General features: G+C 36.2%; 1 protein-coding gene across 10 annotated transcripts in view; it reads left to right on the top strand.

Annotated features, from left to right (window-relative positions):
* Positions 1 to 20,205, top strand: part of STAU2 (staufen double-stranded RNA binding protein 2) — a 220,086-nt gene that overhangs the window by 69,878 nt on the left and 130,003 nt on the right. For all 10 annotated transcript variants that reach the window (XM_039841867.1, XM_039841873.1, XM_039841872.1 and 7 more), the window contains 4 exons: positions 890 to 1,102; positions 7,013 to 7,150; positions 14,096 to 14,227; positions 19,573 to 19,633. In XM_039841867.1, coding sequence (XP_039697801.1) covers positions 890 to 1,102; positions 7,013 to 7,150; positions 14,096 to 14,227; positions 19,573 to 19,633 — 544 coding nt within the window. The remainder of the gene's footprint in view (positions 1 to 889; positions 1,103 to 7,012; positions 7,151 to 14,095; positions 14,228 to 19,572; positions 19,634 to 20,205) is intronic.

The following is a 20,205-nucleotide window of genomic DNA, read 5'->3' as shown; positions in this document are numbered from 1 at the left end:
GCTTATCATAAATTCCTTATCCCCAGTATTGTTGGAATATTGAGCTATTGTGTTTTTAAATTTTCTTTTCCTACTTGGTATCTAATATTAAAAGACAGACTTAGAATATATTGTTAAATAGTAAACTAAACAGGGTATCTTTCATAGGTCAGAATTTTGATGGAGACTAAAGTTCTGAGCACTCAAGTTTTGGAAAGCATCTTTCCTTGAAGAGTTGTTATAGTTTAAAGACCCCATTAATACAGGGTTTGGGAACAGTCATAGTTGACAGATTCATAATCCATTACCCTAGAAGGCTAGGTATTTTTATGGTATATCCACTTACCTTTTTAAGATCATGTCACAGAGAGTAAACATTCTTTTCTATAAAACAGCCTTTGTGGTCTCCGTCAAAAACAGGTTATTTTTCACCCATCAAACCCTGTAGGCTTCTGCGTGCAGGATGCTTTTATGGCTTATAAGATGTAGTCCTCACCCTCCAGTAACTTACTCTTCCAGAGAGGAAAATCAGATACGTTCATAGTTACATACAAATTATCATTCTGATGGCCTGGGTACCTCATCTAATGTAGTGCGTTTTATGTTCTTAATTTTCTGTTCACCGTAGTTAGAATTGCCTATTTTAAACTAGTAAAAAACAATTTGGGATATGAATTGAACGTATTTATTTATATTTCTGTTCTTCCAACTTCAGTTCATTAAACATAAGTATCGTAAATGAATAGTCCCTGTGTGATACCGTCTTAGTCGCTTTAATTAAAGATTATAATATTGGCATAATTCTTAATAATTTTAATTTTGATTATGAGATGAACGTTAAGAAAGACTCATGCCGTAAGAACACGTTAAGTCCCTGTACGTTTTTTCACGTTTCATGTATATTTTGCAGGTTATTAAAGAAAGCGGACCACCACACATGAAAAGCTTTGTCACTCGGGTGTCAGTGGGAGAGTTCTCCGCAGAAGGGGAGGGAAACAGCAAAAAGCTCTCCAAGAAGCGAGCTGCGACCACTGTGCTGCAGGAGCTACGGAAACTTCCACCTCTTCCTGTGGTCGAAAAGCCCAAACTATTTTTTAAAAAACGCCCTAAAACAATAGTCAAAGTGAGTATGTGCTTATGAACACTAGTCAGTCTTACTGTGTAAATATTATGGTAACTGTAGATAAAAGTTTTCCCATAGGGCAGGAATCTAAACCGGTGGATTGCACACAGTCCCACAGTCAGGGTGGATAGATGACTGTAAGTTGATAACAACTCTGTTTTGCTTTGAGATACCTGTGTGCGTTCATCAGATAATAATACTTTACATATTTATGGCTTAAAAAATACTTTTCTGTTCATGATCACCTTCATGTATAATTCTCATCAGGACTGTGGAAGGTAGATGATGTCGTCTTCATTTTACAGATAAGGTTTTATGAAACGCCTTCAAAGCATTGGCTCACTTTCATTCACCTGTCACGTGGGGCAGCCCGAACTGCTCTGATCTCTGGTCCAGTGTTCTTCCTGCATGCCACACTGCCATGTAGTAACTTCACAGGACGTGCGCAATGGTCCTAGGAGGCGAAGTGCTGGTCACGTGAATGGTCCTGATGCTGATGACAGCGGCCGCTTGGCATGATTTATGGTCGCTAATCCTCATGGCAGTCTCATGGGGCAAAGGGTATTATTTTGTTTGCATTCTTTCAGGCCTGTATAGATCTTGCCAAAGAAGAATACGAAACACACAGCTTTTCAAGATATCGTGACTTTTTTTGGATTAAGTTTTATTTTTATTATTAAAAAAAAATGGTAAACGTTGGAAGAATGAGGTAAATTGGCACTTGGTACAGGACAGTGCCCGTGAGTACTCAGCATGTATGACACGGATGGAGCTGGAATTCTTTGTCTAGAGAAAGCCTGAAATTTCCTGCCTGTCAGTAGCCAGCTCAGCCTCCCTTACTTAGTAGACTTCCGATTAGGCTCTACAGATCGGCGATTGCAGAAATGAAATACATTTTATCTTTGATGAATTTCTTTTGTTTAGATTGTGCAGTAGCACTGTTTAGGTATTTGGATTTTATACCTTTGTACCTTTGCTTTGTTTAGAAGTATGTATTTACCTGAATTAATAACTACATAAATAACTGCATAAATACTTGTGTTTTGTTTTAAACGAATCTTGTCATTTCTTCACTGAGAAGATGTAGGTTTTGCATTCCCTGAAGTAGCCTTCTACGTTGTATGTAGGGTAGACTAGCAATAAATGCCAAACAGATCCACTCATCGTAGTCACAGAGGTTCAGAGTGGGGCTGGCTTTCATTCATAGGCTCTAATCACACGGTCGGGGAGTGGGCTGTGGTTGTTAAGGATATGACCTTTGGAGTCACTTTTGAGTGTGTAACTTGCTCAAGTTACCTAACTTTTCTAACCTTACATGTCCTCATTTACAAAGGAGCAATCTAATTGAACTTGCTTGTTAGGATTGTTATAAATATTAACTGAAATAACACCAGAATGCATTAGTAATTATTATTATTCATTAATAATACAAATAAGTATCTAGTAAATATTAACTCTTGTTATTTTATGTCTAATTCTATCTATTTACATTTTATATGTACATGAATATACCCATGGTTCGTTTTCTTAAATCTTTTTATGTATTAAATCTGTAGCTTATCCACAATGGCAGACCAAAACTGGTCACAGTAACTCCCATCCAATTTATTAAACTAAATCTAATCTTAATAAATTAAGAATCATAAGCCATTAGGCCAGAAAAGATCTATACAATTTTATAGTAGGATATAAATATAACTCTTGTTACTTTTAATTTACCCACTAAAAGCAAAATTATTGTTTAAATAGTTTTCTCTGGAGAGGGGAGAAACATTTTGAATTCTCAAAATTATTTGCTATTGCTTTTAGTATGTAGTCATATTATCCCAGAATTCTTTCTATCCACTGTTCAGAGCTGAGCTTGGACTAGCCTTCTTCAGGGAGGCCTTCTCAGACCCTCGAGGTCAGGTTCGCCCCTCGCACTTTTCCTCACATACATCACGCTTGGAATCACTTGTCTGTAACTGTGTTAATGTAATTTATGTATGTTAAAGTCTGTAGATGTCCTCTGAAAGGTAAGGGTATTTTGAGAAAGCGGCATGCATACAACAAGTTGGAATTTCAATAATTTTAATATGATCATACCTTATAGTGTGCAGTAAATGGATCAGCTTAGATTAGTATCTTTGTTTTCAGTATTTTTGTCACCTCCTTAATGTCTTATACATCTAGGGTCTGCAGTTCCTTATATGCAATAGAAGTAGAGAAAATATGTTGATGATTTGCCTTGATTATTGATCGTAGTAAAACAGCCACATCGTCTCATTTGGTCCTCTGCATCACTCTACGATGTGGCTGTGGTCCCCATTTTGTAGGTGATGTTCTTGGCGTTTAAGAAACTTGCCCGAGATCACGCAGCAGAGTCGGGGCTCAAGTTCAGTCATCTCTGACTCTAGTACCCATTTGGAACTGGTCACTCGTGAGCTGTTTTTGGATTTTAAGATTTACTTTAAAAAGTTAAAGCGTAAGACTCGCTGATGCTGTCTTTGGATTTATATCCTGTTTTTTCATGTTCTTTTCTCTAAGATGAGACTGCAAAGAAGGCTTTCTGATGCAATTTTCCGGACACAGCTGTTACAAGACTGTCTTTACTGGCTTGTAGGATGGCAATCTGAGGGCCGATACCCAAGGAATAAATTAATTGTCAAGGGTGCCGGCAGTCGGTTTCATTTGAGGGAAGAAAGCAGCCCTTCTTGCTGTTCTCAGAACTTCATTATTATCTCATCAGATTTATGCATCTGGTTCTTCGTCATTGGAATCCACATCAACAACGATACCTTTGCCACTTAAGACATTTTTATGAAAGAGTCAAACAGGCATAGAGACAACATGCCATTGGGAGTGCGTTTATTTGAACATCTTCATGAACTAGGCATACTTCTAGTCCCAGACTCAGAAGCTCCCCTTTACCTTTTCAGTGGTACCTCAGTCTTAGACTTAAAAATTATTGTCTGTGTTTATCATTTCTTATCAGTTCTTCTTTACTTCCTTTATAATTTACTTAATTTTTATTTTTTGATATGTAGGTAGAAGCGGAAACAGTGTTTTATCAAAAGCTAACATTTTCCTTGGCTCTCTTCTCCCCCTCCACCTGACTTGCAGAGTTGACCTTGTCCCTGATAATCTGCTTTAGAAAACATTTTCATGATGAAATGAAGTTCTGACTATATGACACACGCACACCTTCGTTTCTAGGAATAGTATATTAGGTTTATGTATGACTCGTATGTAAGTTAGAAAGCATATTGAGTAAAAGTAAGACACACTCCTTAATTTGAATGTAGACCATTTCTCAGTAAGGTTGAAGCTTTGTGCATGCCCCTCCTGATCCACCTCCCACAGGTAACCACTGCTGTTAGTTTTGTGTTTAATGTTTCCTTACTTTACACTTCTACTATGTTTATTTTTCTGAAAAGTGGTATTTGGTTAGATTTTTAAAACAACTTTTTTGAGGTATAGTTGACATCTAGTGAACCGTTCATATTTAAAGCATACTCCTAGGTTTTGATACATATATTTACACACACACACACACACACACACACACACACCAGCACTGAAACCATGACCACAGTCAAGATAATGAACCTGTCACTCATTGCTTCCAAAAGTTTCCTTGTGCCTCTTGGTAAACCCCGCCCCCCCATCAGTTGCCAAGCAACCACTCTTTTTCTGGCTGGCTTCTTTCACTCAGTATAATCATTCTGAGATTCATCCGTGCTGCGTGTATCAACTGTTGGTTCTGTTTTGTTGCTAAGTAGTATTTGGTTGTAAGGATATACCACCATTGTTTATCCAGTCACCCTTTGGTGGGCGTTTGGGATGTTTCTAGGCTGGGGCTACTACAGATAAAGCTACTGTGAACATTTATGTGTAAGTCTTATGGGCGCATGTTTCATTTCCCTGGGTAAAGGAGTGGGGTGGCTTGGTCATTTAGTAGGTACACAACATTTTAAGAGACTTCCAGTTGTTTCTCTAAGGGAGTATGTGAGCATTACAGTATATGAGTACGTGAGCAATGCTCGTGTGTGAGCATTACAGTTGTGTATCTTTTCTAATGTGTAGTATAGTCTTAAATTTCAGTCGTGCAGATATGCATGTTTTGTTATCTCATTGTGGTTTTAATTCACATTTCTCCAGTGACTGATGATATGAGCATTTTTTAATGTGTTTGGTAGCACATGAGGCTTGATGAGATAGATGTTCAGGTCTTTTCCCCACCTAAAAAAGTTTGGTTGCCCATTTCAAATAATGATAATTTTATCATTGAATTTTGAGTGGTCTTTATACATTCTGGATACAAGTTTTTATTAGAGAGATGGTTTGCAAATATTTTGTCTAAGCCTGAATTTTTTTTTTAAACTATTTCAAAGAACAGAACTTATTAATTTTGAAGACGTCCAATTTATTATTATCGTTATTTTATAGAATGTGGTTTTGGTGCTGTATCTCAGAAATTGTTACCCAACCAAGTCACAAATATTTCTCCTATGTTTTCTTCTGGAAGTTTTATAGGTTTAGATACTGCATTTAAGTCCATGAGTCATTTTGAGTTAATTTTTGTAAATGGTATGAAATATGGATTAAAGTTTGGGTGGTTTTTTTTTTTCTTTTTGCATATGAATATCCAGTTGTTCTCGTACTTTTGATTGAAAAGACTTTCCTTTCTCCACTGAACTGCTTTTGCACCTTTGTCAAAAATCAGTTGGCTATAGATGTATGGGTCTGTTTCTGGATGCTGTTCTGTTGATTGATCTCTTCATCTTTATGCCAGTATTACACATACTGTCCCGATTACCTTAGCTTTGTAATGAACTTGAAGTTAGACAGTCTGAGTCCTGTAACTTTATTCTTTTTTTTTTTTCAGAGTTGTTTTGGTTATTTGGCCTTTTCATTTTCATATGAATTTTAGCATTGGCTTATTAGTTATTACCGAACAATGCCTGCTGGGATTTTGATTGGGAATGTAATGAATTGAATGATCAGTTTGAGGAAAATTGACATTTTAGCAATATTGAGTCTTCCGATCCCTGAGTGTATCTCTCCATTTATTGAGATCTTACTTAATTGCAGCAGTGTTTTATAGTTTTAGTGGGCTTTGCATGAATTATACTTCTATATATTCTTCTGTGCTTACTTTTCTCACATAACACTTTTGTTTCTGAAATTCGTTCATCTTGATGCATGTAGCAAATCTTAGTTCATTTTCACTGTTCTGAACCATTCCATTTTATGAGCATGCTGTACTCTTCTGTTCTTCTGATGAATGTTTAGGTGGTTTTCATGTTTTTTGCTATTTCACGTAATGTAGCTACGGATATTTCTGAGCATATGAGCATATGGGTAAACGTTTTCTTCATTTTTGCTAAATTGATGGGTATGAAATAGTATCTCACTGTAGACTTAATGCGCATTTTCTGAGTCCTAATGAGGTTGATTACCTTGTCATGTTTCTTCATCTGTTAACTATCTGTTCAAGTCCTTTGCCCATTTTTGTTTTAGATTGTATTTTTGTTAATACTTTTTAGGAGTTTTAAAAAATATAGTGGAGACTGGATATATCTTTTTTAATTGTATGTATTGCAAATATCTCCCCCCAGTTCTTGGCTTGTCTTCTCATGTTCTTTTTGGTGTTTTTCGGGGGAATAGAAGCTACAGAGCAGCCTACACTGAGGACTTTAGAAACGTTAGTGTTGTCCCAGCTTATCAGTGATACCGCTGAGCCCTAAATCCCATACAAGCCTTAGTTTCAGATCCATTTTATGATTTTCCTTTATAAATCATTATAAATGATGCTCATTTATCTTCTCTAGTCAGTTTTGAGGTGCAGGGGAGAAAGGAAGAACCACTTTAAGGATTTAACGAGTTTTACAAGCACGTTTTAAAAGTTTTTCTTTAATCATTTTTTAGGCTGGACCAGAATATGGTCAAGGAATGAACCCCATCAGCCGCCTGGCTCAAATTCAACAGGCCAAAAAGGACAAGGAGCCCGATTATGTTTTGCTTTCAGAAAGAGGAATGCCTCGACGTCGGGAATTTGTGATGCAGGTATTTCTAGTTTTTATATTAGAAGAATTTTTTTTTTTAACTATTGAAAAAATGTACAAATCTCCAGCTTGAAATAGAGATATGAGGAAAAGGCAGACTAAAATTAATAGCAGAAAGTAACACTCTTTGCACTAAAATCATTCGTTCCTTCCAGGCCCACCTACCAACTTGGCTGAAACATTCAAGTGTCAAGGACATGTTAGAACAGATAGAAGAGTTTTGAAGGCCCTGTGAGTTCACACAGGTTATTTACCACAGGGTTTATCATTTAGAATGCTTGCCTCTAATTTACTGTGTTACAGTTTGCAGCCAGAGTCTGTTAACTACTGGGACCAGGAGACAGATGGAATCAGAAACAAAATTGAGGATGGATGTAGTGGATGGAACAGGGCCAAGAGCATGAACTTTTGGGTTCTCAGGAAAATTAGGAGAAGAGAGCTACTGTCTGCCTAACGGTGGTGAGGACTGGGGGACTCAGAACTGCCGAGAGGGTTAAGTGCTCTGTCGTGTAGCCAAGAAAATTGAAGAGTGTTTGCTAATGTGTTGGCAGGTGGGTAGGGACCAGGAATGGGGTACTTTGCCCAAAACGCCCTGCTTTCAGGTCCTGCCTGTCCATCTTCATCTGCCAGCTCAAGTCCCAGAGTTGAAAACACCTTTAATTTTTATTATGACAATTTCAAACATATAAAAGGTGGATAAATTTAATAGTATACTATAAAGAATAGTATACTGACGTGTTGGAAAATATGCATATCGTCCAGAAACAATTAAGATTTTTACCTCACTTGCTTCAGCCATAAGTGTTTTCTCTCCCGTACCCTCTTGCTTTTGTTTTTCCTGAAGAATTTCAAAGCTAATTTCTAAGTCATTTCATACTACATACTTAGTGTGTATCTCTGAAAAAAAAAAAAGAAAAAGTTAAGTTTTTCTTACATTAGGCATAATTCATTAGAATCATCTAATATCCAGTCTATATTTTAAATTATTGTCCCCAAACTGTTTTTGTTAAAATTGGCATAAAAAAGAAACTTTTTCTAGTCCAACCTATGGAGCTCACCTTTAAATATTCCAGTTAAAATCAACAGATATTTGCTAAGTACTGACCATGTGTGAGAAACGTTGGTCCTTAAACACGGTCTGTCATATTGGTGAACTTTTCATGCATATCTAAATTTTCCTAATTCATGATCTTCGTATTTCTTTATCTCATGGTACCCAGTACAGTGGTCTGTATGTAGTAGTATCTTAATAAACCTTTGATGTGTGTTTGCTGCCTGCCTGATTGAGAGCTAGTTGTGTTTGGCTTTTGTTGGAGATGTAAACTTACGGTGTAGTCACAGATAAACCACTGCAGGAGTGTAGACGCCCACGGAGGGAGTTCTTCAATGGTTAGTAAACCCACTGTTGACTACATGTCATTAGGACCTGGAAGAGTGTTGTTCCAGTATTTTCTCTTTTAAAATATATGCACCATTTTTCTTTTTGTATTCTTAGCTTTGAAGAATTCTAGAAAGCACTCTTTGAACTCCAAAGCTGGAAGGGGAAAAAAACTACCCAAATTTTAGACCTGTGTTAGGAATAAAAATGGGTCTTGACTATTAAACAGTTCCTTTTCTGTGGAATATACTGAGTACCCCTTTGGAAAGAGGAATTTAGAATATCTTAACGCCAACTTCTGTTTTATGGGCATTCATAAACATGCTCGTCAAACAGCAGCGTTTGGCTATGCTTTCACATGTTTTCACACTGAATTCATATTGCTTTTTTCCCCTCCTGGAAGCCCCAGCGGATTCATTTCCGTATTGCAGAAACTTTATCAAAGTAAAGGCTTTTGTATAAACTACTTAAGCAATGTTATCATTTGCTGTAATCGAATGTGGGAGTAAAATATCTAGAGATGATATGCTAATGTTTATTTATCACTAAAAAAAAAAAGTTTGTGCGTTATAAAATGGTTGTAGTTACCTTGTATTGATTACTAGGTAAAGGAAAACTTCTTGTGACATTATTTGGGTATTTAGTTCCAGAGTAAATTTCTTAAAACTTTTAATATTTTTGCAGAAGGATATTTTAATTTTTCAAAGAGGAAATAATGATAACTAAACTGAATTGCATATCAGCATACTGTATCGTTATATATCATTTAATATTAGTTTTTCTATCTGTGATTGAGATCTCCAGGTTTTTATTATATATATATGTAAGACAAATTTCATCAATTTTATTTGTGTCTCAGTGAAAGATAATTAAGTTTTTGGTAAATGCTGTTTTAGAACTTTTTTGTTAGTTTTTTGAGGACTTGATTTGTTTAAATGATTTGCTTAAAGACAAAAATCTGGCAGTCTTAAATTTATTGCATAGCAAAGTCGAGCTTCTTTGCAGACCAATTAACGTTTTAATGTAAAAAATCTTTATAATATAAAATTTGTGAGCTTTTTATGACGTTTATTATCTGCTTACTTGACTCTTACAGTGACGTGATTTTTTTTTTTCGAGCGGCCATTGTGTTTGTTAGAGAATCAAGGCCTTCAGCACAGTGATCTTTTTCTAACAAATACCCTGGGGTAGCTGCTGACAAACCATTGAACCATGCGACTCTGAAAACTTGTGCGAAGCAGAGGGCGGGTGAATGGGAAATGAACCTGGAAGCCTCTGTCCTAGAAGTGACTCTCGAAGGTATCAGAAGTGACTCCCATCAGTTCGGATGGGAAGTCGGCAGACAGCTCCAAGGTGAATGCCGAGGTGGGAGCAGCCTGATCCAACAGCAGGAGTCCAAGCTAGAGGGCCCCGGCCTGGGTTGATCAGCTAGGCCTTGGCATGAAGCAGAAGGACTGAATGAGAGCGAGTGAGGTGTATACAGCCCGTAAAGGCAGATAAAACGTTTTTTGCTGCCCAGTGATCTTTTGCTTCCATTTACCTTGGCCAGTCTTTTGATTCTCAAACCAGTAGAGAAAGCTTCTGACGTAGCTGGCTTAATCTTTTAGCTAGCAGGCATTCCTACAACGACACAGGGGCTAGTGAAGCTGGGGAGCAAATGAAGCCCTGGAAAAAATAATAGGTAGCAGAGGCTGGCTCCCGTTAGGGACTCACAGACATTATACCTGGGGCCTGTTGTGTCCAGGTCAGGTACAGGCCAACTTGGATATGGGAGGCGGTGCGTGTTCACCCCAGTCCAGTCAGTGCTTCTGAGTGAGGTCCATAGATTGCTGTTGATTTGTCATAATGTGGTAGTTTCCGGTTTCAGAAGGAAAGCAGTGAAGGTTTCAAAGACATTGCGCAGATTTGAACTATTAGATCTGAGATAGTTGTTACAGAAATTCTATAATGAATACATTTTCAGTGTTTCCTATACGACAAGAGCTATGTCATTTGTTTCATCTTGACTAAAATTCTGTTAAGAGTGTAATTTCTTTTTCATATTAATTTACATATTATTTATATTTTTCTCTCCCTGCTGTGTTATATATCCCTAGTTTCTTAAAAGTAGTTAGTTCTTTGAATCTTGAAAGTAGTGATGGAAATAACAACACAAATAAAACTCTAAATAATGTCGTAAGAATAAATGGCAAACAGTACACAAGTGGATGCCAGACGGGACTATGTGTTCTGAGACAAGTGAAATAGCCAATATTATGATTTCAAACAAGAGCCAAAAAAGAAAAATAGGGCTAGAAGTATCATGCTTCATATCTGGAAACTGGCTTTAGTCGTACCATATACTCATTCATTGCCAATAACCAGTAAATTCTTATCGTGAGATTTTATTAAAGTGGCATGAAACTATTGAAGCTTTCTGATTTTTTTTTTTTTTAAATGAAGCACAGTGACATCTGGTAAAACAATCCAAAATTTCTGATGTAGATTGCCTATTCAACTCTCTTGATTATTTTTCTACAGGCTTTAAAAAAATTGATTTATAGGAATTTACTATATATTCTAGAATGGGAGTCTTTCGCTGTTATATGGCATTTCAAATTCTCTTGTGTTGTGACTTTCCTTTTTTTTTTTAATGATGTTTTTTTGAGGAACAAAACTTATTTTAATGTAGTCAAATTTATCTGTCTTTTCCCTTAAGTTAACTTTATAATAAATATAGACATCCAGAAGAATAAGGGCCCCCACCTTGTTCTTCCTCAAAAGGATCTTAGCTGCTCTTAGTACTTTGTGTTTCCATGTAGAATTTGTAATCAGCTTGTGAAGTATTGTAAAATATGTGTCGGATTTTGATGGGAATTCATTGAATTTATAGATCAATTTGAAGAGAATTGATATCATTATAATGTTGAGTCTTCAATACCTGAACATGGCGTATTTCTATTAAGTTTATCTTAATTTTTCTCAATAATGCTTAATTTTCTGTGCGAAGGTCTTAAATATCACAAGTGTTTGAGTTTTATTTAATGTGAATGATATCTTTTAACAGTTTTCGTTTTCTACATGGTCACTGACGGACTGTACAAATACAATTGGCTTTTGTGTATGACCTTTCATAGAGAACTTGATATACTCTCATAAGTTCTTATTCGTAAGATTTTCTTGGGTTTCTTACGTAATTGCCATATCAGCAGATAATGAGATTGTTTTTACACTTCTAATTATATTTTTTCTTGCCTTATTGCTCTGTCCATTTTACTACTATTTGTAGTAAAATGTAAAGTACTAGTAAAAATAGAGAGCATCCTTGTCTTGTTTCTAATTTCAAAATTTCAATATTAAGTATAATGTTTGCTGAGGTTTCCTGTAGGTTTTTGTAAAATGTCCTTTGTCATATTAAGGAAGTTCCCTTCTTTCCCTAAGAGTTTTTCTTTTGTTAAAAGATTTTGTTATGAATGGATGTTGAGTTTAACCAAATGCTTTTGCTACATTTATTAAGATGACCACATGGTTCATCTCCTTCACCTGTTAATATAGCAGATTCAACTGATTGATTTCGTTTTGAGTTTTGAATGTTAGATCAACCTTTCATTTCTGGAGTGAATCTAACTTCATCATGATTCTACTTTTTTATATTGCTTTGTTCAATTTACTACTATATGGTTTAAACTTTAGCATTTATGTTCATAAGTGAAATTGGTCTGTACATTTCCTTATACTATTTTTGTTGGAGTTTATAATTACATTTGATTTTAGCCAAAAGGCCAAGAAGTGATTAGATTTTGGAATCACAATGATTCCTCACTGAATAATTGAAGACCAATCTCTCTTTTTCTAAACTTGGGTGAATTTTTGTAAGATTAACATTATTTTCCCTTAAATATCGGGTAGAACTTGCTGAAGAAGCTCTCAGGAGTTTTCTTTGTGGAAAAATTTTTTAAATTACAGTTTTAATTTCTTTAATAGGAATAGGCCTGTACAGTTATTGGTTTGTTGTTCTGTGCCAGTTTTGGTAATTCTTTAGGAATTTGTCCATTTTATCTAAATCTTCAAAAAATTTTTGCTAAGATACTCAATATTCCTTGTTATTTTGTAATGCTACAGAAGCCCCTGTAATCTCCTATTTTCATTCTTAACTGTGTCTTTTAAAAATTTTTTCAATCAGTCTTACCTTTGGTTTATCATTATTTTCTTTTCAGGGAACTTTGGTGTTTTTGAACTTCTCTGTTATACTTTGTTTTCTATTTTCTTAATTTCTGCTTTTGTCTTTGTTTTCTTTGGATACATTTTGCTCTTCATAACTTCATGAGATGGATGTTTAGCTCATTACTTTTATGTCCCTCTCTAAGCTTTTATGACTGCATTTTCTGTTTCACTTTTTAATTGCATTCTTCAAGTTTTGATATATTACATTTCCATTATTATTTATTTAAAATGTTTTTTAATTTCCACTAGGATTTTTTCTTTTGCCCATAGATTATTTAGATTACATTGTTTAATTTCCAAAGTTGCGATTATCTTGTCTGCTTCTTCAGTCACTCACTGAGATCAATGTATAAAAACAAATCCCACTGTAAGACGTGTATTTCTTATTTCTCCTTGTAATTCTATTCTTTTTTGCTTTCCATTTTACGTTTTATATCTGTATTATCTCTTGGGACATGCATCTCTAAAAGAGCATTACTCAACTCAGAACATGTATGTGTGGATGTAAGATGTCTGATGTACATCTAAATAACATGCATATATGTATATATACACATAGATGCACATATGCATCACTTATTCACTAAAGATAACCGTGGAGTAGTTCTAATGATAAAAACCTACCGCTTATTGAGCAGTTATGGTTAAATCATAAACTGTAGTTTGCATACATTTTTAAATTTAATTTTCAAAGCAGGACAGTGAGAGGTAGTTGTATCACTTCTCTTTTACTGATGAAAAAGAGAGGCTTAGAGGTGTTAAATAATTTGAATAAGTTCATATCGCTAAGAAGAAGTAGAGTTGAATTTCAGACCCAAATCTGACTTGGAAGTCTGTGTTCTTAACCACAATATTGTACTAACCCTTGTATATTAATTCTTCAGGAACTATTTAATATAAACCTTTGTAAACTTGGGATGTAATATGAACATTATTTTAAATGGGACAAACATGAATTTTAGCCCTTTCAGTTTTATTAATTTAAATAAAGAATAGTATATGTAGTCAGAACCAACACAAACTGTTACAATGCGAATATTATTTTTTCGCTTATATAAATAATACAAGCTTATTGTTTAAAAAAGCAGATAATATAGATATATGTAAGAAAGTTAAAATTTTCTAAGATTTTATCATCCTGAGCTAACCCCCATTGACATTTTGAGGACCATATTTCCATTTTTTTCCTCCACGTATGTATTGTATACATAATATTACACACATGGGATCCTAATCGCTGTTTTTATCATGGACTGAACTTTAAATTTCTGAATGCTACAGAGCAGAACATATTGCTTTACGGTATTAAAGAGTTCCTGTTTCCCAAAGCAACTCTCATATAATTTCTTACTTTAATCTTATCAGGTCAAGGTGGGAAGTGAAGTTGCTACTGGAACAGGACCTAATAAAAAGATAGCCAAAAAAAATGCCGCAGAAGCAATGCTATTACAACTTGGTTATAAAGCGTCCACTAGTCTTCAAGATCAACTCGACAAGGTGAGAGTTAAGTTTATCCTTAAGTGTCCTATTCCGTGAAAATATCAAAGTCATGAACAAATTCTGTGCCAGTGTTCCTCGGTGTCTTAACTGGTGTCGAAGTAGACATCACATTTTAACTTTTCTAAGGCAGTGCTCTGTCTTTCTGTCTTTAAAGATAGATTCTCTAGGTACAGATCAACATCTGTATATGGGGTCAAGACGAAATATTAATTATAATCTTACAATTAGCAAATACTAAAATTTGTTGTAAGTTTGTACATATTTTATATAATACCAATTTAGTAATTTTTAGCTTATTGACTGGTGGGTTTTGCCATGTAGACACAGTTTTAATTTGTGCTTTTTAAGAACAGGGGTGGTTAGCTTTTATTTCTGAAATACAGCTGAAAACACTGGAAATAAAGATCCTGAGTTATCCCTTTAGGGCAGAAACTATATTGGACAGACACTCTATAAAATAATTTTTCTATTTACTTTAAATTTAAAGGTAAACTCAGAGGGTGTTTATTTTCTGCCAAGACTTGTGTTCCCGGTTCTGTTTCTCTTGCGGCAGTTAATGACATCATTAACACCTGCCTCCACTGCAAGAGGAGCAGAGAACCCTGAATTCAGGACTTGGCAAGAACTGGCTGAACTGCATTTAGCATGAAATCACTGTTTTATCTATGCATCCTTAGAAATTATTTTTATTAAATATTTTATTTATGTGAAAATTTATAAAATGGGCTTAATAATTATTTCTATCAGAAACCTGATGCTTTTTTCCGTGCCACTTTCTCATAAAGGAATCTGCTACAGAGACATTTTCAGTTTCTGCAGGAACACATTTCAGAAGTTTAGAGTAGGAAAAAAATCATCTATTAAAAAACATTTTAGATATATTTTTCTTTTTAAGGCAGCTATGAATATGTAGGCAATTATCTTGAGTGATTAAAAATTATTTGTCTGTGTGGTATCGCTAGAGATTTGAATTCTGTTTTTATAACCTGAGTAGTCAATGCTTTTTCTTCCTTTAAAAGTATTTGTAACATGAAACCTAACATGTGTTCAAGTTTCTATAGTTCTTGTATTGTGTATATGTTGTTTTAACTTAACACATTTATATTGACTTAAAACTGGTGAGTGATTTATAAAAATATGTCAAAATAAATCTCATAGACATTTATTTGTAAGTTAAGTGAAAACAAAACAGAACCAAAAACCAGCAGTAATTTCATTAATTTAAGAACATTTTATGCAAACCCACTGTATCATTAGGGTTCCCCAGAGAAATAGCCAATAAGATATGTGTATGTATGATATACATGTATAAACACATACGTGTGTGTTCATAAACATATAGATCTACACAGACACATACAGACATATGTACATATACATCAGTGGTCCCCAAACCCCGGGCCGTGGACCGGTACCAGTCAGTGGCCTGTTAGGAACCGGGCCACACAGCAGGAGGTGAGCGGTGGGCCAGTGAGCAAAGCTTCATCTGTATTTGCAGCCGCTCCCCAGCACCAGCATCACCGCCTAAGCTCCACCTCAGATCATCAGGCATTAGATTCTCATAGGAGCACCGGTCCCTGGTGGCAAAAAGGTTGGGGAGCACGGATATACATCACACATACAGGCTTCTTTTAAGGAATCAGCCCGCGGGATTGTGGAAGCTTGGCTAGTACGAAATCTGCTGGGCAGGCCGGTGGGCTGGAGACTCATGAAGCAGTTTTGGCCGCTGCCCGAAGTCAGTCTGCCAGAGACTCCCTCTTGTTCCTGGGAGTCAGCCTTTCCTTCCAGCCGCCGTCCACCGGTGATCCCACCCACATTATGGGGAGCAGTCTGCTTTCCTCGGAGTTCAGTTATTTAAATGCCAAGTTCTCTCCGAAACACCCTCACAAAAACACCCAGGATGGTCTTCAAATAAATACCTGGGCACTGTAGCCCGGGCAGGCGGACCCATAAATCAGCCATCGTACTCACCAAATACCAAATATGGCTGAAGGTGACCCGATGACCGACACCTGGTCCCCACACTCAAGGAACTGACCGTCAGTGTCAGGGGTGAGGAGTTTTAATCCCATAACAGAAATTATAGTATCCCGGAGCCTAGAGAGCGTGATGATGGATCTGGAGGTCAGAAATAGCTGAGATCACTGTTTTTACGTGACGTAAAGAACTTGAGGAATTAGTCATTTAAGATCTGGTTTGCAGTCTTCAAAAGACGAGCCTGTAAGTGATGCAGTGAGTGGGTTTGACTGGGGTGAGACACGTGCTGAGGTCTGGACCAAGGCGGTGGCCCGGAGGGAGCTGGCGGGGACACCAGCGGTGTGTCTGAAGCGTAGCTGGTGGGATTTCAGCAGCAGCTCATCTGCCTGGAGGATACAGGAAGAAGGAGAGGGGAAGAATACTGACAGAAAGAGGCAGGGAGTGATTTAGGAGACAGGTGGTAGCCACTGCTGCAGAGATCAAATAGGAGAGGGTCTCAACACTGACCCGTCAATAAGAAGATCCTTGGTGACTGGCAAGAGCCGTATGTAAAAGGTTTATTTTTTCTTTTTTTTCTTTTTTTTTTTTCAGAAAGCAAGAAAGCAAGTCATGGATGATTGACTTGATGTGTATATTTTTGAATAAGAATTCAAATAGCACAAAAGAGTAAACGGTGTAAAAAATGTTAGTCCGAGACCCTTAGGCTCAGTCTCTGCCTAAAGGCATCTCTCACCGTGAGTTGATGTTTGTATAGCATGTAGAATAGTGTCCTTAGCATAGCGAATATTGAATATGAGATGAAGATTTGATAAATAAAAATAAATATCCTCACAAAGAAATTCTATTGAGTATACACTAATATGCCCCCCCAAGTAAAAAAAAAATGTGATCGATTGAGGTGCATTTCAATGAATTTTGACAAATACGTATGTGTATACTCTTTAATCACCACTGCTATTAAGATTTACAGCATTTATATTAATCCCCCAAATTTTCTTAACGCCCAGTTGTAGTTAATCTCCTCCCCCGTCCTCGGGCCCAGGCAGACACAGGTCTGATTTCTGTCTCTTATAATTTTGTCTTTTCCAGAGTGTCAGATAAATTGAATTCCGTATTATGTAGTCTTTTGTCTCTAGTTCTTGTCGCTGAGATTTATCCAGGATGTCACATTTATTATTATTTTGTTTATTGTTTTATTCTTCTCAGTCTTTTGGGTTATTTCTAGTTTGAGGCTATCATAAAGTGGTTATAAACATTCATGTATAACTCTTTACATGGACGTATTTGTATAATAAATCCACGTGTAACTTTATAAGAAATTGAAGAGTTGTCCAGATTTTGCATTCCCTCCAGCAATACTGGAGTGGTCCAGTCCCGCCCCTCCCATCTTCTCTAGTTCTTGGTATGGTCGGTTTTGAGGTTTTGATAACTTTGATCAGACTAGTAGGTGTATAATGTTATCTCACTGGATTTTAATTTGCATTTCCCAGTAACTAATAATGTCGAGTATCTTATCATGTGTTTACCATTTGTATCTCCTCCTTTGAAGTGTCTGTAAAAAACTTTGATCTCTTCACCATTATCCTCGAATTTCCTTTCGCCTCTCTACCCCTTTGAGTTGCCTGTTTTCTGGACAATTTCCCTTGTTCTTAATTGACGTCTTTGTTTTGATGGAGCACATACTTCTGAGGGAGGATACGTGGGAAAAATTTTTTTTGCGATGTCATAGGTCTGAAATATCTTTCCATTTCCCACATACTTAATAGTTTTCCTGAGATACAATTCTAAATCGGAAGTAATATTTTTCAGTTTTGAAGGCGTTACACCTGTTTTCTGACTCCTCGTCTTGCTGTTGAAACTCCAGTGCCTTCTGAGTCTTCAGCCTGATACGAAACCTTTATGTTTCTTCTTCCTCTCGATGCTTCTCAGTTGTTTTTTTTTTTACCCCAAGGGTTCTGAAATTTCATGGATGATTGACTTGATGTGTATATTTTTGATAAATAGTTTTGGGCGGTTGGATTTCAATTCTTCATATGCTTTAAAACTGGGAAATTTCTTGCATTATTTATGGATTATTAGAGTATCGATTTAGACATGTTTTGGGAGAGAGAAGAGGAGGTTACTCCTCGTGTTCACTCTGTTATCCCCAAATCTTACAAAAGCAGTTTCATTAGATTGTTGAGGTAGAAACGAGAGAGCAGTAGGCTTGAAATTCAGTTGAAGGTGAAAAATTAGGCATAGGGAATGTCATCCAACCTCGGTTATCAATAGGAAGAGGAAATAAGAGAGGTTGGATGAAATGCTGAATTTATTATTACTAACCTCAAATGCCTGAGAATCTGCATTCTTCTAATCAGCCTGTTCTTCCCCGCTGAAGGTGGCTTATTGTTTACTGCGTGCACTTCCCTCCGACTTACTGCTCCTCACAGTCTGCGTTCCTCCCGTTCTGTAGTCTTGTCTTGTGCTTCGCGGAGGGCGGATAAGTGGGAATCTCCCCTGGCCTTCCCACCAGCATACATCTGCATTTACAAACATTTACTCCTCCTCCATCCTTTACAGCGATACACTATTTGCTAGAACTGTATTTTTTTGTTTACATCTGGATTTAATTTATCCATTTGATCTTTGACAGCTGATTACAAATATAAAATGTTGATTATGATAGGAAGTATGCCTTTTCTTTCCTGGAGTGCCTCCCATCAATAATACCAGCTCCCCAGAAAGAGAACATAATCAATAAATGTCATTAATTAATTTGATAATACTACTTCAAAATATCTGAGTTTCAGAATGTATTACACCAAACATACATCAAATCATCTGGTGAAAGTTAGGATATTAACAAGTTTTACTTAAAGGTAGGGCTTAGTTTTTAATTTTTTGCATATGTCGTTAGCAATATCTGGTGATTGTCATCATAGGACTTTTCCAGAACAGACAGTAATATCTTTATTGTTAATTTGACCTCAGGAGTGTTAAAGAAGCTCTTTTAGTCACTTTAGCACTTGTGATGATGATTATTGTTTACTATTTGGATAAGAATCATCTACTTTTTTAACCATCTAGATAGAGCCCATGTTGCATGTAATACCTATACTGAATATGGGGTCCCTCGTTGACTTAAATTGTAAATTTAAATGAACAGATGAAAGTTGAAGGAGACATAAACAGATTTGAATGTAAAAAAGGGATGGATGATACTGTTTAAGTTAGTTGCTCTTGTGTCCATGGTCCTGGGGTCAGAGATGGAGAGAATACGCAGAGTTTTGTGAGAGACCTTTACCTTTGCTTAATCGATGAGTTAACTTTTTCCTTTTTGAATAAGTCTGCTTCTCTGGATTTAAACAATTGTTTTACTCTTTCAGACAGGGGAAAACAAAGGATGGAGTGGTCCAAAGGCTGGGTTTCCTGAACCAACAAATAACAGTAAGTTTTTGCTTTCCTGTTAACCGTGTGTGGTGTTCACCGGTAGTTCAATGACCGGGTCACTGGGTAGTTTTTGGCTTTGTCCGGGCTCAAGACGCCATGTCGAATGTTGCCCCAGACAAAGGTTGTGGGTTTCGCGCTCCTGGAACCGATAGACGCGCACATCCTTCGCGCGGTTCAGCCCTTGGAGATGGAGCGAGTGCCATTTAATTCAGAGTGAAGACATTCTTTTTTTTTTTTTTAAGTGGTTATTTTTATTGCAACGTTATTACAGTATAAAAGAATCAAAAAAGAAAAGCAATTATCTATCAGCTCATTATGCTCGAAAATCAACCGTTTTCACAGTTCTGGTTCTGTTTAGGTAAACACAAATATTTACATAATTATAATTGGTTTGCATTAAAAATCACTCAGTTTTATTAATTAAAATAGATTAATTCATATATAGCCTAAGTAATGCATTGTGAAATCCACTGTATGATTCTTGTTCAAAATGTAGATTATAAGTATTCAAGAACTTTCTCGTTCTTCTAGTATAATGATCTGAGAGCTGTGTTTTCTATGGTTTTCAA

This window comes from Pteropus medius, unplaced genomic scaffold (genome assembly GCF_902729225.1).
Source record: "Pteropus medius unplaced genomic scaffold, Ma_sr-lr_union100, whole genome shotgun sequence".
NCBI lineage: Eukaryota > Metazoa > Chordata > Mammalia > Chiroptera > Pteropodidae > Pteropus > Pteropus medius.
The sequence above is the reverse complement of the archived record's forward strand: the minus strand, read 5'-3'. Positions and strand labels throughout refer to the sequence as shown.